The sequence below is a fragment of the Peromyscus californicus genome, unplaced genomic scaffold, assembly GCF_007827085.1.
Source record: "Peromyscus californicus insignis strain IS unplaced genomic scaffold, ASM782708v3 Scaffold_16__1_contigs__length_79575227, whole genome shotgun sequence".
Classification (NCBI taxonomy): Eukaryota; Metazoa; Chordata; class Mammalia; order Rodentia; family Cricetidae; genus Peromyscus; species Peromyscus californicus.
The window spans coordinates 18186897-18205522 of NW_026294458.1; the positions used below are offsets into that span (position 1 = coordinate 18186897).

At 42.0% G+C, this 18626-nt stretch overlaps 1 protein-coding gene across 4 annotated transcripts in view; it reads right to left on the reverse strand.

The window, feature by feature from the left end:
* Nucleotides 1–5922, reverse strand: part of Opa1 (OPA1 mitochondrial dynamin like GTPase) — a 79569-nt gene extending 73647 nt beyond the window's left edge. For 2 of the 4 annotated variants that reach the window (XM_052740590.1, XM_052740591.1), the window contains exon 1: nt 5700–5921. In XM_052740590.1, the coding sequence (XP_052596550.1) occupies nt 5700–5731 (32 nt within the window). In that variant the 5' untranslated portion in view covers nt 5732–5921. Of the gene's footprint in view, nt 1–5699 lie in introns of all 4 variants that reach the window. The other 2 variants (XM_052740589.1, XM_052740592.1) reach the window with 2 other exon arrangements.
* Between the last annotated feature and the right edge of the window lie 12704 nt (nt 5923–18626).

The window sequence follows — 18626 nt, forward strand, 5'->3', positions numbered from 1 at the left end:
TCCAAGGAATTGAAACCAAAGAAGGAAGAGGTGGGTACTAGTTTTCCAACAGCTGTGCACTGTAACAGCTGGTAACAAAAGGGCATGCAAAATTCTGCTTTTAAGGACAAAAATTCTAGCAGTCAAGAATATCTGCTTGTTCTGCCTCCCAATCCTAAATTAGCGCAGAAATGGAAATTAAGTTAATCTTGGTTCCTTAGGAAAATGCAAGTAGCAGAACAGCCCTCAAGAGACGAGATCTCACTGTACAGGCTAAGGGCTCCACCCTACCTTCCTTCCTGCACAGAAGAGAGCATTCACACAAGAAGCCTACATGCCCTATCTTTTTCAACCACATCTGGTTCCATCCTGTGGGGAGGTGCAATGCTAAGTAGTGTTAGAATGTCCATTTGTCTAGTTACACGAAGCTGAGAACTTCTCACACAAAAGGCATCACAGGCTGTAGCTCATTTCCAGTTATGTCAGAGACATTATGTTAGACGCTTTCCCAAACCCAAGATGGGAATGAGAGAGACCAGCTCCCTCTTATTCCCCCAGGGTACTCTTGAACAGGGAGAAATGAGGAATTTGTAGATAGAAGGATAGAGATAGAGATAGAGACAGAGAGAGAGAGAGAGAGAGAGAGAGAGAGAGAGAGAGAGGGAGGGAGGGAGGGAGGGAGGGAGGGAGGGAGGGAGGGAGGGAGGAAGGAAGGAAGGAAGGAAGGAAGGAAGGAAGGAAGGAAGGAAGGAAACACAGAATAGCCTTCTCAGGAGGGCTTGGGTCCAAACCCACCAGCCCCCTCTGTCTCCACTATAGGGCTTTTTAAAGGAATGCCAAGGGGTGGAGCAAAAGACCCACTCCAGCCCAGCTAAGTGTAGCGCATCCCAAACACCTGGTGATCTTGCACGTGGTCCAGCCATCCCCTAATGCAGCCCTGCTGTGTAAAGCAAGCTCGGATCTCACTAGGAAACCTTTGTGGGCTCCCACATGGGAAAACTTGAAAGAATAGATAGCTCCTTTTATAAACTGTTTAAAAAAACGATGTCTTGTCTAACAGTGAAAGAGAGGCTGAAACTAGGTTCAGTTGGGTAATAAAGCCTGAGCTCTTTCCACAAGAGATGATGCTGGACAAGTGAGGAGAGCAGCACACGTGTAAACAGCTGCAACACTGGAAATGGGGCTGTGGGGACACTCTGGAGGTCTAATACCTCCTCTGGATTCCTCAGGACACAGCCTTGCTGTGATCCAGTGTTTTAACTGCATTACCCTCCCTCTCACCTTGGGGCCTGCAAAGAACATAGCAAAGACTAGCCCAGAGTAAGGGCTTAATGTCACTTTAGTATTAATTTGTATTTAACTTTTGTATGAATGAGTGAATAGCCTTTTAACCTTCAAGAGGTTATTTCTACTTTTTAGAACGGTGCTAACCCGAATATAACCCCACCTAGATGAACTCTAAGACCAAGTGCTGCCCTAGGGCATTTACATCTTTATTTTCTCCCTCATTTCTGTCCAAATCCTCAAATATTCCTATTTTCACAATGGTGGCAGCAATAAGCGTAAGACACAGGAACAGGATGTTCCAGGTCAGTAGTTAGACGTAGAGTACTCCTCAATTGCCCTCTGGAGGCATAACGGACTCAAAGCAAATCCCTGTACTTAAGACAGGCATTGTTCAGAGCTTCCAGTTCAAAGACAGATAAAAGCTCACCCAGGGGAAGGCTAGTCTTCATCAGGTATTCTAATTTTTTTAAGTGTTAAAAAATCTTACTATTACTTATTTTATATGTATTGGTACTTTGCCTGCATGTATGTCTGGGTACCACATGTGTGCACAGTATCAGCAGAAGCCAGATGAGGCATTGGATTTCCTGGAACTGGAGTTACAGATGGTTGTGGGCTGTCAGGTGGGTGATGGAAATCGAACCCAGATCCCCTGGAAGAGCAGCCATCTTTCCAGCCCCACATCGTGGTATTCGTAATATATATAGGTAAAAGAGTAGAAGGAGGAGGAGGAGGAGGAGGAGGAGGAGGAGGAGGAGGAGGAGGAGAGCAATTGCCTCTGGAAGCTGAGCAATCTGTCAGGGAAGACCTGGGGATCCTAAGTGCATGTGTATATGCGGAGGAGGCTCCCCAGAGTGAGCTGTCATCAATACTGGCATTCAGAACAGGCTCAAATCACCTGTCCACTCCATAAAAGCCAGAAGAGGAAAGTTGTAGGTGAAATAATCAAAAAACACTAAGCCTGCTTAGTCATCCGTCCCTCTCATTAAGAAGCAGCATGGAAGCCGGGCGGTGGTGGCGAACGCCTTTAATCCCAGCACTCGGGAGGCAGAGCCAGGCGGATCTCTGTGAGTTCGAGGCCAGCCTGGGCTGCCAAGTGAGTGCCAGGAAAGACGCAAAGCTACACAGAGAAACCCTGTCTCGAAAAACCAAAAAAAAAAAAAAAAAAAAAAAAAAAAAGAAAAAAAAGAAGCAGCATGGACAAAGCATTTGCATCAGTCATTGGCCCTTCATATTTAAAAGTCCCCAGACAACCAGACCCTTATAGCAAACCAGCGGCTCTTAGCATGCTATCACTTGTATTGACAGCATTCCTGAAAATACTGCAACTTCAATAAGAGTATGTTCAAAGATATTAGAGAATACAATGTTTATAGATTTAAACATTAAAAAAGAGCTTAGTGAATATTTAAAAAAGCAAAGCTGCATTTATATACATCAATAGCAGAAAATAAATTGAGGACACTGGCTAGGATGCAGAATAAAGAAAAATGCAGAAAACAAAAGCTATGATGCAAAGAAGTGGTATCAACGTGGGGGATGGGAGGTATAATGCAGCCCATGGGGTACACTGCAGTGGTCGGTCCACTGGGATCAGGGAATCACGTACTGGATATGAATATGCCTATGCACCTCTTGGGAGGCTTCCTGTTTGTTTTCAGTAGAGTTCCCCTTTTATTGGGCATACTCAGAAACAGACTGTAATATAAAAAGGACTTTACAACATGTAGTTTTGTGACTTGGCTTACAGCTTAGTACATTACAAACACTCTCTCTTTTACAATGGTTAAGATAATTGTGCAGTTTGGAGAAAACATCAACTAATCTTGCAGAGAGAGGTATATTTTATGTCTTCCAAGATGACCTCATATCTTTTAATATATATGGAGAAAAAAGGGAGTCCATGTCTTTATTTTGGAAATGAAGAAATACTGAACCTACCTAAGCAATCTCATATTCTTTCAAAAGTATTTAGAAAGAAAAAGAACAGATGCAATGGAAGGAAGAAAATAAAGTTGAAGAAAAATTTTGCAGAACTGAAGAAAGATTTTTTTTTTTAAAAAAAATCAAAGGTCAAGCCATACAAGTAATGAACAAGAAAACCCACAGTTGAACAAAGCCTTAAGAAATCTGAGACAAAGGACAAAGTCAAGAATGATCCTAACAGAGGCAATGAAGAGAAAAAGACTTCTGTCTCTAAAGAAGCATGAAAACAAAATTCAAATGTGATGCAAAGCAGATCACAAGTCATCTCGTGCTCCACGACCACATCTTTTACCTATATAGAACTGTCTAATATGAACTTTTTTCATTATTTTTACACAAACACTTATTGCACCCCCCAAATGTTGGTCATCAGTCTTCCATTTTTGTGTGTATATAGAAAGTCTGTTTCCACCTTATGACTAGAGTAGGACTAGCTGCAGTATTTCAGAACTTGCATAGGAACTACAGCAAAAGGCAAATTCCAGGGCTTGGGGCTTTCCAGCTTTCCATATACCCAATTTAAAATTAGCTAAGCTGTGTTTTGGCATGAGACATGCTAAAGCCATGACTGTGGAACCCATAATTTCAGAAACAATTCACCATAATGGTAAACAACTGATTAAACAAACAATGCAAACTATACATCTGTTTATCTGTATACTCAACTTAAAGTGTTTCCTACATACTTTGGTGTTTAAAAAGAATATGCTATCTTGTGCAGTTTTTTCTGTTTTACAGAAAATTAGATGTCTCCACATTAGTTATAAAATAGTAGAAAAGTTGTAAATAGCTTATTTCAATACCAAAGGTTGTGAATTGAAATTAAAATCCCACAATATTAAAAATAACAACATTGTAGCAGAGGCAGCTCCACTTTTGGACTCATAATTAACTCTGACAAAACAAATGGGTTCCATTCCTTTTAAGTATAATAAATCATTTACACCACTAAAAAAAGTTCCTAGCTGGGCGGGGGTGGCACACGCCTTTAATCCCAGTACTTGTGAGGCAGAGGCAGGTGGATCTCTGCCTGGTCTACAGATTGAGTTCCAGAACAGGCTCCAAAGCTACACAGAGAAATCCTGTCTTGAAAAACCAAAAAAACCGCAAAAACAACAACAACAAACCCAAAAACAAACAAAACTCAATCAATCAATCAATAAGATAAGTTCCTGAGGGAGGGCTGGAGAGACGGTTTATTGCTTAAGAAAAAGGGCTGCTTTTTCCTAAGACAGATTTGGATTCCCAGCAGCGACATGACGACTCACAACTGTTACTCCAGTCCCTGGAGACTGAATGCTGTGATCTGGTCGCTCGGTTAGCAGACACAAGTGGCACACAGACAGACAGACATGCTGGCAAAACAGATATACCCATTAAAAAAAAAGTTCCAGGGAGCTGCAGAGATGAATGGAAGGGTTAGAAATGCTTGTCGTATCTGCAGAGGACCTTAGTTCAGTCCCTAGTATCCACTTCAGGCCGCTCAACCGCTTGTTCTCCATTTCCAGGGGGATCTCACCCCTCTACCCAAACAGGGCACCTGAACTCTTGTGCACATACCGCCCTCTCCCATACACACAATTAAAACAAAATCCTTTAAAAATTCTAAATACATTTAAGATTCATATCTAAAGGTGAAGTTAATTCAGGAGAGCTACATTTTTCCAATCTTCCTTGGTACATATAACTTCCTAATAATCAAATGTCTGAAACAATGTGTTAAGCTTGGAACAAATATCATATTATTGGAACACATTACATATATAACATTAAATTTAATATCATTAAAGTGCATACAGCAAACAATTCACATAAATCAAAATACTTTATGATTTTTCTACTTCAAAACCAGACTAGGGCGACAACAGCAGCGTGATTAGAAAAGTGGCGCCACACGCAGCACGCTGTATCTAGAAGTGTACCTCAGCACTCAACTAGATCTTCTCTGAGGAGGATATCTCTTCATGTGCGTCACTGCTCTAGACCTGACTCCAGCCAGAGGGTCAGGCAAAAAGGCAGAGCCCTTTCGTACACAAGAGCCCAAGCAGCTGTAAGTGCAAAGTATACATGGCGTACGGCTGGGAGAAGACAGTTAAGTGAAATGCACAGATAGAGACACAAGGACAGAGCCAGGCGAAGAGAGAATAGCAACAATAACAGCAGCAAACAGAGTCAGAGATAGCAGCGAGATCACAAGGGCAGGGGCGAAAGGGACACCGATGATGGGCCAAGACTGAAGGCGTCCAACACCTTCGAGTTGCACAAGGAGTGGTCACCGGCCAGCGCCTGTCATTTCGGGTGCTCAAACATTTGTGGGAATTTTCTTTTAAGAGCCTCGGCCTGTTCTGAGGGTCATCTGCACATTCAGGAAGTAATGATGGGACAACCCCGCTGTCCAAATGGCCCAGAACATGACATAACGGGGCCAGGTCGCAGGCCGCACTTACCAGGCCACGGCCGCCCGGCGTGCTCGCCACATCCCGCCAGCGCAGACCACACACAGGCGCCTAGACGGCCACGTGGGAGCCCCGTGTCGGCCTCAGTCCGACTCCTGCTCCCGCAGTGACCCGGGAAAAGGCCCTCGGCAACAAGGGCATAGAGCAGCCGCCGAGTCCCTCCCAACGGCGCATGGACTTCCGCAAGAGCCGGCCGAGCACCCGTAGTCAGTCCGTCACCGAAATGATCACCCGCAGGAATACTAGGAAGGCTGCACAAACGGGCCGCGGAGGACGTGCGCATGCACCGGAAGCCTCTGGGCGGGGCTCATTTAGCCGCCCCGCCCCCAGCCCCAGCCCCGCCCTCCCAATGTCCCGGTTGGAATTCTGAAAATGAACTTCCCGTCTTACGGATTCCGAGCGAGAAGGTTGGGCGAGCTGGGTGCATGAAATACACACGACGAATGTTTATTGGGAGCAGCCAATCAATGAGATCTGTTTAAAAGCATTTTCGTAACCGAACAATCATACAGTCGGGAGGTCGAGTCGTGGTGGACCATCCGAAAGGGACTTCGGACAGTTAAGCTCTTGGTTTGGAATAAACACATAATGGTATTTAATGAAGGCGCAAACGATTTTGTTCATTTTCTCTTTAGCTGGCTTTCATTTGAATTTTATTGGCGTTGATTTATTGAAATGGTCCTTGTCAAGTCTCTTAACAGCTCTGTATCTCGGATAATGGCCCTTCAGCACCGTTCAGTTAAGCTCTCTTAAGTCTTCTTTTGACTTTCAAAAACGTCAGATTCATCCTCCCCTTTCCTTGTAGCCCATCCCTTCCTATTTCCTCCCTACCACCCCCTCTTCAGACACAGTCGATTTCTAGATCCCTAGCTATCTGTTTCTCCCAACTATTTCTTAATGTTCAAAAGTTCCAGTTAAGTTTTGGGCATCATGGATTCTTTCCTTTCTCTAGCTACATTTTCTCCTTGATAATCTAAATTAGTTGCATTACTCTAAATATCTCTTTCATCTTCAAGTCAATCATTTTGTATTTTTAAAAGGAAACGGGGGCTTATAAAAGGGATATTGCCTGTGATAGGTTATGAAGCCAATAAATGGCATTAGTGGGAACTAACGTCAAAGGGTCTTGTACTCATCTCATTTCAAGGACATGTTTCTTTCACTCCCACTCACACACATGCACCCCCCTTTTCACTTAGTTTTCAAAATCATAAATCTGGGTCCACCTACTCACAATAACATCAAGTATATAAACCCAACTGCCTGACAGTAAACTTTCCTATTGCAGGACTCAAGGGATGTATTTACTGCGGTGCTTGTTCCAGATAGAAACCTACTATGATGACCATTATAAACCATGACGTTTCCTAATATTGTACGAAAATGTATTTGTTACTGTTGCTTCCTAATTTTTGTTTGGAAAAAACAAAAGAGAAATGAAGGAAGAGCTGCTTCCCCGTGTAACTTCTCTTTGTATTTTGCATAGTCCTTGTTTTGTAATTCCACTTGTTGGCTACTGAACCAGTCCTATGTGCAGACCATGGCTTCTATTATATGGAATAGCAAAATAGCAGAATCAACCTAAAAGTCTCTGGATAGTTAGCTAATTAAGTGTATTGTATTCATACTAGCCACAAAAACTTACGGGCTCTCTGTATCCTAATAGAGAATAATATCTGAAATAGATGGTTGTAATTTGAAATGGCTTTAATCTAGGTTTTGTTTGGTTTTAACTTCAATGGCGCCAAAGAAATGTGACTTCAAGAGAAGCCATGGTTCACGTACTTGTTTTTTGTTTGTTTTGTTTTTTGAGACAGGGTTTCTCTGTGTAGCTTTGTGCCTTTCTTGGAACTCCCTCTGTAGCCCAGACTGGCCTTGAACTCATAGAGATCCGCCTGTCTCTACCTCCCGAGTGCTGGGATTAAAGGCGTACACCACCACTGCCCAGCCCACATACTTGTTTTGACTAGCCTGTTTTTTTTTTTAATTAAATTTATTTACTTTACATCCTGACCACAATTTCTCCTCCCTCCTCTTCTCCCAATTCCCCTTCCCGCAATCCACTCCTCTGTTTTTGTTCAGAAAGGGGCAAGCTTCCCATGGGTATCAACAAAGTATGGTGTAACAAGCTGCAGTAAGCTCTTCCCCTTGTATTAAGACTGGGCAAGGCAATCCAGTATAAGGAATAGGTTCCCAAAAGCCAGCTAAAGCATTTTATACACACACACACACACACACACACACACACACACACACACACACACACATATACAGGGCCTAGGTCAGTCCCGTACAGGCTCCCTGCTTGTCAGTTCAGACTCTGTGAGCGCCTATGAGCTCAGGTTAGTTGTTTCTGTGGGTTTCCCGAGCTCAGCCCAATGCTTGACTGTGGTCTCTGCATCTGTTTCCATCAGTTACTGGATAAAGGCTCTCTGATGACAATTGGGGTAGTCACCAATCTATGAGTATAGCATAATATCAGGGGTTGGGGATTCAGCTCAGTGGTAGAGCGCTTGCCTAGCAAGTGCAAGGCCCTGGGTTCGATCCTCAGCTCTGAAAAAAAAAAAGACAAAAGAAAATAGCATAATATCATTAGGCTTCATTATATTGATTTTTTTTTCCTCCTCTAGTCTTGTTTGGTTCTATCCTAGGTCTCTGGGCCATCCAGCCTCAGGGTCTTAGCACCCCAGTGCTAAGGAGTGTCACAGGTGGGCTCACTCTTGTGGCATGGGTCTGAGGCTGGACCAGTCATTGGTTGGCCACTCCTACAATCTCTGTGCCACCCTTACCCCAGCACACTCTATAGGCAGGACAGACTGTAGGTCAAAGGTTGTGTGGCTGCTTAGTGTCTCAGTCCCTCCTCTGGAAGTCTTGCCTGGCCACAGGAAATGGCCAGTTCAGGCTAAAGTATCCACTAATTGCTAGAAGTCTTAGCTGGGGTCATCCTTGTAGATTCCTGGGAGTTTCCCTTGTACCAGGTTTCTATATGACCCCCAAATCTCAGTATTCTCATCCTCCACCCACCCTACAACTTGATCCCTCATGTTTACATCTCCACCCACCCCTCGTCCACCCACAGATCTCTTCTATTTCCTCTTCCCAGGGAGATCCATGCATCTGCTCATGGACCCTCCTTGTTACCTAGTCTCTAGTCTGTGCATTATAGTATGGTTATCCTTTAGTTTACAACTAATGTCCACTTATAAGTGAATACATACCATGTTTGTCTTTCTAGGTCTGGGTTTCCTTACTCAGGATAAATTTTTCTAGTTCCATGTATTTGCCTTCAAATTTCATGGTGTCATTGTTTTTAACAGCTGTTTTCTATAGTCAGTATTCTATCCAATAATGACATGAGTTACTCAACACTCTGTAAAATAGGCCTTGTGTCCGACACTTTTGCCTCCTGTCTGCTAATGTCTCTATTGTGAGCATATTTAAGATAAGTAGGTGTCTTAGTAAGGGTTTCTATTGCTGTGAAGAGACACCATGATTACAGCAACTCTTTGAAAGGAAAACATTTGAGGTGGCAGCTTACAGTTCAGAGGTTTAGTCCATTATCACCACGGTGGAACATTGTGGCATGTAGGCAGACATGATGCTGGAGAGGTAGCTTAGAGTTCTACATCTTGCAGGTAACAGGAAGTGGTCTCAGACACCAGGCATGGCTTGAGCATATATGAGACCTCAAAGCCTGCTTCCACAGTGACACACTTCCTCCTACAAGGCCATACCCACTCCAACAAAGCCACACCTCCTAATAGTGCCAATTTGGCGGGGGTGGGGGGGGATTTTCTTTCAAACCACCACAGTAGGCCAGACTAAGGTAGGAAGTTTGGGAGGCGGGGTGCCTCAAGTGATATTTACAAATTATAGTAGGTTTACATGATGTCAGCCTCATTGTATGCACATTGAGGAACACCTCTTTACAGTGCTGGATAAGACAACTAGTCAATTTGTTATGATTAAACCACAACCATCAGTCCAAATTCAGGCCACAGAATTTTTTGTTTGGTTATACAGTGTGAAATAATATTGGACTCCTTACTGTCATTTAAAAACAGATAAATTTTACATTTAAATAAGCCAGTTACACTTAAAATACCAGATGACATTAAGTCCTAATCTTAACATTTTCTGAGTAGGGTTTTATACTCCTTCCTGAAGTTAAGCGTGTCAATTGCTATGATTGTGGTTTTACTTTATTATTTTTTTTTTAGGGAACTCAAGATAATTTTTCAATATAAACCATTGTTTATAACAAAAATTAACTAATGTACTTAAAGAGTCGGATGTTTCTCAAGCAATAAGAATCCCACTTCCGGAGTTGAACATAGCTACACAAATAAACTATATGATGTTCAAGGAATAGAGTTGAATGTGTTATACAACAAATACTTGTGTTACTTGTTCACATTGCATACATATGACCCAAGAGAGTATTCAGAGTAATAAGCCGTACTGAAAAGCAGAGTGAGAAAAGGACTCATTGCTGCCTAAGTGGGAGAGAGACCTACCTTTGTTTTTTATTTATTAACTTGTATATTATTTAATACACACAAAGATGTTAATTCTATCTTCTGGTCTAGGAGTCATGAAATAATTTTACTGTTAGACTAAAATTTCAGGTTCAGTTAGGTGTTGTCCTTTTTTAAATGGTTGCTGCCTTTTAAGCCACAGCTGTCTGAACCAGGAACTGCAACGCCACTGCTACCAGCAGTGTTTAGGCCGCATAGGCTGTAACCGGAGGGAATTCTGTTCCCTCAGGCTCCAACTCTTGCAAAGCTATGAAGGAAACTTAACTAAACCTCTCTCCCTCTAGAGAGCTCAAGTTCAAAGGTTAAGGTGGAATTCTGCTCCCCAGAGAGGCTGAATAGCAAGTAGCTCACCTCCTCTCCTTGTTCAAGTCCTCCAAAAAGCCCTCCTGCTTCTCCTTGCCCCCCCTTATAAACCCTTTTTCACCTTGTTCCTCCCTACCACTTCCTGTCAGCTAGTTGCTGACTCAGCCTGCTGAGTGCAGGTGAATTTTATTTAATCAAACATCTTTACATCATTAAACAAACGTTCCAGAGCATAAACAAAAGTAACATACCTTGAAATAATATCCTACATCATTTCTCCCTTTTTGTCTAAAAAAAATGAAAGGTTTTAACTTTAACATAAGACTGTACACAGTAAGAACAATTGCCAAGTAAAGATTACATTCACAATGTAATGAATTCCAGTTCATTTGTGTTTGGCAACTTAAAAGAAAATACTCCATTATCTATCCTATCTTAATGAATCTAAAGTTTTATACCTAATTTACTCTCTATCATAACTAAGGAAAACTGCAACTATAACTATCTAGTCTTCAACTCCATCAAAGACCCAGAAGGATGTAATATTATCTAACAGCAGTGATATTTGGCTGTCTGGACAGAAACCGAAAGTTCCTCAGCAACACTGGGGCATCTATCTTCAGCCTACAGGCCTGGAGTGTCTGGCAGACTTTTCTATGAAGCAGGAATTCTGCTGCAGGCCACAGGAATATATCATAAGAACTCAGCTGGTTATGGCAAAGTCACTATCTGGAAGGATCAGGGAATTCTTCCAGAGGAAGTCAAATCCCAAGGAGTTCTTGGTGTTACTTGGCTTGTTATATATCAGCTGTATTCTGTTATGAAAATCATGTGTGCCTTCATAGTTTTCCGAATTGACTTTTCCCTAAGAAGGACTAACAGTGTGGACTGATCACTCTAGCTTTACACAATTTAGCTCGGACCCTCCCTTTATATACCGGGACTTCCAGGGCAGAGGATGGAGAAGAGAAAAGCGAATGGAAGAACTAGATGGGTAAGAACTTGAGAGGAACAAACTGAGATGGGGAAGAACTAGATTGGGTTGCTTGAAGAAAGGACTAGAGGAATGAGATGGAAGATGAGGAAGAGCCAGATGGGGAAGAACAAGATGAGGAAGAGCCAGATGAGAGAGAAGGAGATGGGAGAGGAGCTGATAGGGGAGAGAACTAGATGGATGAGAACCTAGAAGGGACAGAACTAGATGAAGGAATTAAGATAGAACCTAGAGGGGACAGTAGATAAATATAGAGAGAAATCAGGCAAGAAAGGAGCTAGACACGAGAGCAGAATAGAAGCTGTGCAGAGAGAGAGAACTATCACAGAATAATAAAGTGTATGGACTAAGGAGTTTCTTGTACATAGATTCATTTCTTTTCATCAAAGATTAATTATCAGCTGGTTGTAGATTCTTCCTGGACTCTGGGAGGGGACTATCGAGGGGCTGGACCCCCATAGTCCCCAATAGAATTCTGGACTTTCCCACCTTATTTTGACAAAGTTCATCAGTCACTTTCCTCTGTGTCCTGTAGAATATTTGACAGACTCTTCTGCGAAGCAGAAATTTGAAGGAGTGTCCTGCCTTGTTTTGGCAAAGTTCAACAGTCTTTCTCCTGTGTGTCCTGCATGTCCAGTCTGCACACCACATTGTCAGCAGTAAAAGGCAAGAACAATTTCTTTAACCAGTGGCTAACTTTGCCACAATGAAAGCAAACTCCATAAAGAGTTTCTTCAATGCCCATCATCTTCTCTGAAGTAAATTGGTACTGCCAGGAGCAGATGTGTCTCATTGTCATAAAAAACCCTAAGTTAACAAAACATTTTAAATGTCATATTCTGTATGTCTTTGAAATATTTGAAGACTGTCTATTTAAAATATATATCTATATGATCTGGAAAGCATACCTAACATATCCACAATTTTGATTGTTATAAATCATAGATACAATAACCTTAAATAAGAATAGAAACATATATACAATATGTTGTAACAAAAATAACCTTAAATTTTTATCAATATACAAAAATCCTTTAAACAAGAGTAGAAACATATATATAGTGTAAAAAAACCTTTAAATTTGCATCAATATCCTATATTCCCCTAAATGATAACAAATATCCATAACCCACTAAATAACCCAAAACCACTCACATCCCCCAACTCTTGGGAATATGGGAATAGTTTTCTCCATACTTCTTCTTGCTGTCTGTGGACTAAGTATCTTTAGGATCCCAGAGAGAAAATTTTGAAATAATGACCAAGTCCTGGGAAGACCAGCAATAACCCTTGTTGATAGATATCACCTGTCAAGTTTCAAGAGGTCTCACCTGATCAAACCTGATCCATACTAACCCTGAAGGAATCCACAGCCTCTCATCTCCTGTGGGAACAAAATTCCAGAGCATTTTTTATTTCCACTTGACAGATATGTTTTTTGACTTTTTAAAAGTTAAGGCATTCCTAAAGTATATAGGCTGATTTATTTCAACAGTCCCTCTTTCAATTCCAGGTCTCTTTGCAGCTGTCATTTGCTTTTCAACAATCAAAAAATTCAAAATTAACACAATAACATACAGGAACCAGACTCCCTGTATATTTCCCATTTTATGTGACTTTTTTCTTTTACTCTCTCTTTAAAGACTGTTATTTTTATACTATTTCTTTCTATGACTGTCCATACCCTTATTTTCTTTTTTTCTTAAGCTTATGTACGTTGTAAAACACACTGGAACATGTTTAGAGGTTTTTCTGTCTGAATCTCTTTTACCGTGTATCTTTTAGCCTTTTTTTTTGACTGCACTAGCAAACTTTTAACTGATAAAGTACTCCTGGATTCTCTGAGTGAGCGGCTCTCAGCTGGCTCCGCCCACTTCTCTGGTCGTGAAAGCCAAGCGTGAAACTTGAGGCTGGTTGGAGGTTTATCTGACCAGGAACTGCATCAACCTTCCTAGAGCTCTAGAATGCCAATGCTTGCACTTAGTTTTTTGTTCCTACTTAGGGTACTAGCTGCTCAAGGGCTCAGTGACTTGCAGAAACCGTATGGCCGAAACTCTTAAAGGAGCCGCATCCCTTTTTTGTTGATCAGCTTTCTCAGGCTTTATATAAATATACGAGAGCCCCAAGTTGGTACGCCAATTTGTTATTTGTCTTTTTCCTTTTTTTGGGGGGCCCACCACCCAGTTCCCAAATAAATTCACACACGAAGGCTTAGCCTTAACTTATAAATTCCCGGCCTCATCTTGGCTTAGTTTCTTGCCAGCTTTCCTTAACTTATTCCAACTACCTTTTTCCTCTGAGCTTTTCCTGTTCTCTTCCATAAATCGTACTCTTACTTCATAGCTTGCTGGTGTGTAGCTGAGTGGCTGGTGCCTGAACTCCTCTTCCTTCTCTGGCTCCTAGATCTCTCTCTAGCTCAGATTTCTCCTTCTCACTGCCTTTCAGCCCTACCTATCCTTTCTCCTGCCTTGCTATTGGCCAGCTATTTATTAGACCATCAGGTGTTTTACACAGGCACAGTAACACAGCTTCACAGAGTTAAACAAATGCAACATAAACAAAAGTAACACACCTTGAAATAATATTCTACAACAGTTAGGAACTGAACAGCCCAACAGTTAAAACTCTCAAGGCATTTACCTTATTGTGCAAAGCAACACTGTTCAGTTATCCAGTGAGTCAGAGATCTTTAAAAAGAGTAAAGAAATGTTACTGGAAATCTAGACATTTGTGCTTGTCCGTGGGTGTGAATTTAAGGTTTTATTAAGTTTTTCTTTTGCAAAGTTCTTCTTGGAAGGTATCCAAGATCCCTGGCATTACATTTTTCGTCTGTGGTTTCCTGGAGAAAGAAGCATCCGAAGGCACATGCTTTTGCATATCATCATTATCAACCTCCCCCAGTGCTCAGAAAATCATGTTACAATCATCAGCAGACATGTGTAAGTCTCTTTTCATCAATATTACCTGAAAATATGAAAAATCTCAAAGTTGTTAGGATGGCGCCTTTCCTCAAATTAGTCTCTTTATTTGATAAAAGATTTATTTTACTCTTATTTATATAATAAATATATATATAAATGTGCTTGTGTCCATGTCTGTAGTTCGCGTATGTGCAGTTGCCTGAGCAGGACAGCAGAGGGCAGAAGCTCCCTTAGAGCTGGAGTTATAGGCACTTGGGAGCTGCCCAGTGTGGATGCTAGATAAAAATTCAGCTCCTCTGCAAGAGCAGCAAGCACTTATAACTATTGAGACGTCTCTCCCACCCTCACCTATGTGTTTATAAATCATTATAGGAAGTTGACAAAATATCCTAAAATTTACTTGGAAATGTAAAAGACCAAAATATTTAAAAAAAAAAATTGAGGATGGAGCATTTATAACTACCTGCCCTCAAAACTCACAACAAAATAGCTGGGAAGGAGACAATGTGGTAGGTATAAGGATAAATACACCCATGGACAAGAATAGAGGATTCAGAAACAGATTTCAAGTTGTGTAGTGTGATGGCTAATCTTAACAACCTGATTGGACCAAGAAATACATAGGAGCCGATCACTCACACCTCTGAGCACATCTGTGTGTTTCCAGATGCAATGAGATCCAAGGGGGCTGGCTGACACAGTGAACAGTTTAGCTCTTTGGTGGACTCAGAATTTGAAGAGCCCCTTAGGAAGTGGTGGAGCCGTGGAAGACGGGGCCTGGGGGACATGTAGAATCACTGGGATTGTGTCCTTGCCCTGTCCACTTCCTGTCACTGCTCCACTCTGCTTCCTGTACACCAGAAGGTAAGTGTCCTGCTCTGTATGCTCCAGCCACCATGCTGTGCTGGTCAAGACCATGGAAATCCTGAGATAAAATAAATCTCACATATTTTGGTAACAGCTAAAAGTAACTGGTTCATGACAAAAACACCAAAACAGTTTAATGGAGAAGGGAATATTTTTTTTTTCTGAATGATTCTGGAATAAATGAAGATCCATATGGAAAAATATACTCCCCCACACTACATGCAGCATCTAGCATACATTTATACCATATACAAAAGTTAGTATGTATACACAAAATTTTATTACCTGGATTATAATTATGACTGTAAAAGCAAGGATAAAAGCCAACTGAAGAAAACCTATTGGTAACCTATGAGCAGGCAAACATTTCTTAAGCCACCATAAGGAATACCATAAAAACTTAAAATTCACTAGACTTCATCAAACTAAAATATTCCTGCCCATCAAATAACACAGAGAAAATAAAAAAGCAAGGCTTAAATTAGAAGTAAATATTTTATTATGCATATCTGATGAAGAACTTAGACTTAAGACTGTATAAGAAACTCATTGCTATGGATTTGTGGGTACCCCCAAGAACTCCAATGCTTACGTTTAATTCCTGTTGTGAGGCATTGAGAGGGTAACTTAATACAACTTTGGTGTGTGGAGACAGAGCCTTAGGAAGTGATGAGGATGCAGAGGAGTCAAGAGGCTAGATCCCGTGACTGAACATTGGGTCTTAGAGGAAGAGAAAGAGGCATCAGAGGAGATGCATGCTCCCACATGCTTCCTGCCTCTGATTATGTGATGGCCTGCACAGCCTCAGTGCTCCTCCAGCACAGGGGCCATTACCAAATGCAGCCTTTCCACCTTGGGTCCGAAGTGTGAACCAAAATAAACCTCTTTTCCTTAAAGTGCCTCCCACGAACCAACCAATTATGCACAGGCAAAAACGATCAGATGTAGGACCATATCATATAGATCCTCAGAGACACAGAGTGATGTTATTAATTCTCAAGAAAATGAAAAGTAAAACCACAATACTATCACTAAGACTGCTAAAAATAAAAAGATGGACATTACCAATTTGGCGAGGACGTGGAGCAATCAGAACTATCAGGTACTATTGGTGGAATGCAATGATACAGGCCCATTAGAAAAATACTTGACAGTTTCTATCAGATTAAGCATGGGCTCCTCTTGATCAGGCAGTTCTGCTCCTAGGGGTTTATGTAAGAGAAACAAGAGCATAGGTCCATGAAGAGATGTGCACAAAAATATTCGTGAAATTTTATTTACAATGACTTCAAAACTGGAACTAAATGTCCACGAACAATAAAATGAATAACTGGTGTGTAAACAGTGGACTAATACTCAACAGTGAGTGGGGATGTACTATATGGATACATTCAATAATATGATCCAACATAAATGATCTAACAGACACGCCCAAATCAAAATATGATACACTGTGTGACTCCAATTATACAATGTTCTAGAAGAGGAGGAATTAGTGTGGAGAATAAAAACAAACACTGGGACATGGTCAGTGGAAATAGCTTTTGTCATGATAAGACTCTGAATTACGTGAGCATATCCATTTGTCAAAATGTACAGATAAGGTTTATGTATTTGTGGGTCCTGTATCCAAAGTACATGGCGTCTTAAGCAACTTTCAACCTCTGGGTGGACACTAAGAGCAACAGCAATAGCCTATATTGTTTTGGAAGTCTCTTGGATTTGACTGACCAACAACTTGAAAAGAGGTTTCTCATGCCTGGTGCTGGGATTTCTGTTAGATGCTCTCTGGCTCTGTGGGTGAGTGCTGGATCCGACCTGAAAGCCTCGCTGAGGACCAGCTTTTCTAGCACCAGAAGGTGCTCTGTAAGCTGTCCAAGGGAGAAAGCAATCCTAGCCCCACCGGTGGTGATCGGTCACCTACGAGCCACAACAATGACCAGCCCTGCAAGGTACACCCGACGGGGGACTGGAGAGATGGCTCAGCGGTTAAGGTGACCTCTTCCAGAGGATCTGGGTTCAATTCCCAGGACCCACATGGCAGCTCACAACTGTCTGTAAGCCCTGTTCCAGGGGATCTGACACCTTCACACCAATGTACATAAGTCAAATAAATATTAAAAAAAAAGATACACCTGATGGGAATAGCAACATTCAAATCTTGATGATAATTATTGGCTCCCTAATTGACTTATAGTCCACACAACAGGAGGGAAATCAGGCCTGGTCTGAGAACCTAGCCAACTACCTGGAGCTGAAGATGGAATCTTAGAGGAAGATCCTACTACCACCACTTACTAAACCAGCACGATTCCTAACTGCATTGTCAATGCTTATCTTATACTCCCAGGTAAGTAGAGCTCTCATCCTCCATCAAAGAAGCTTCTCACTGCAGCAGAGAGGACCACAGAAAACCGCAACTGGTCAAAATTGAGAGAATAACTGACAGTGAGGAGCCCAGCTCTACTAGATACATCTACAGTACAACTCCTGCATCCAAGGCACACCAGAGTTCATTACCTTTTCTGTTTGTTTCTCTTCTAAGAATGCTGAACAGAAGGTAGGGCACTAAACGCTTTGTGAGTGCTGAAGAACTGGCTACAGTGTGTATTAGTTTCCTTTTGCTGCTGTAACAAATCACTAATTTTTCATCTGACTGCTCTGGAGGTCAGAAGCAAAAACAAACAAAACAACAACAACAACAACAAAACAAGTCTCGCTGTGATTCAAGACAGGTGTTCATCATTCTGGTTTCACACTGAGGCACACACTTTCCTTTGTGACTCATTTGTGTCCTCAAAGCCAGCAGTGGCTGGTCATGGTCAATCTCGACATGACTCTTCTCTGTCTTCCACATATAATAAACCCTCTTGTTAGGTGGAGGCCATAGAGAATCAAGGACGACCTCAAAGATGGGGTCCTCATTTTAAGGGCGACAGATCAGCCACCCAAATCGCCCTTGGCACCCACAGGTCTTGAGATTAGGACTGCAGACCTCTTTCTGAAGTGCATTGTTCTAATTTCTCTCTAAGTATACTGAGGGGGAGAAAAAAGTGTGTGTGTGTGTGTGTGTGTGTGTGTGTGTGTGTGGTGGGGGATGGGTTCTTTAACATGCCCACATCTGGAAATAGCTGTAGTTTAAGATTACACCCCTCGGGTGAGTACCCTTCCTTGCCCCAGACCCCATCCCTGGGCACCAGCCACTCCAGGGAAGACCTGCCCAACTTGGCCCCAGGTTCTGGCCACCAGGCAGGTTCCCTGCTAGCCGCACCGGGAAGGATCCCCTTCTCCAAGA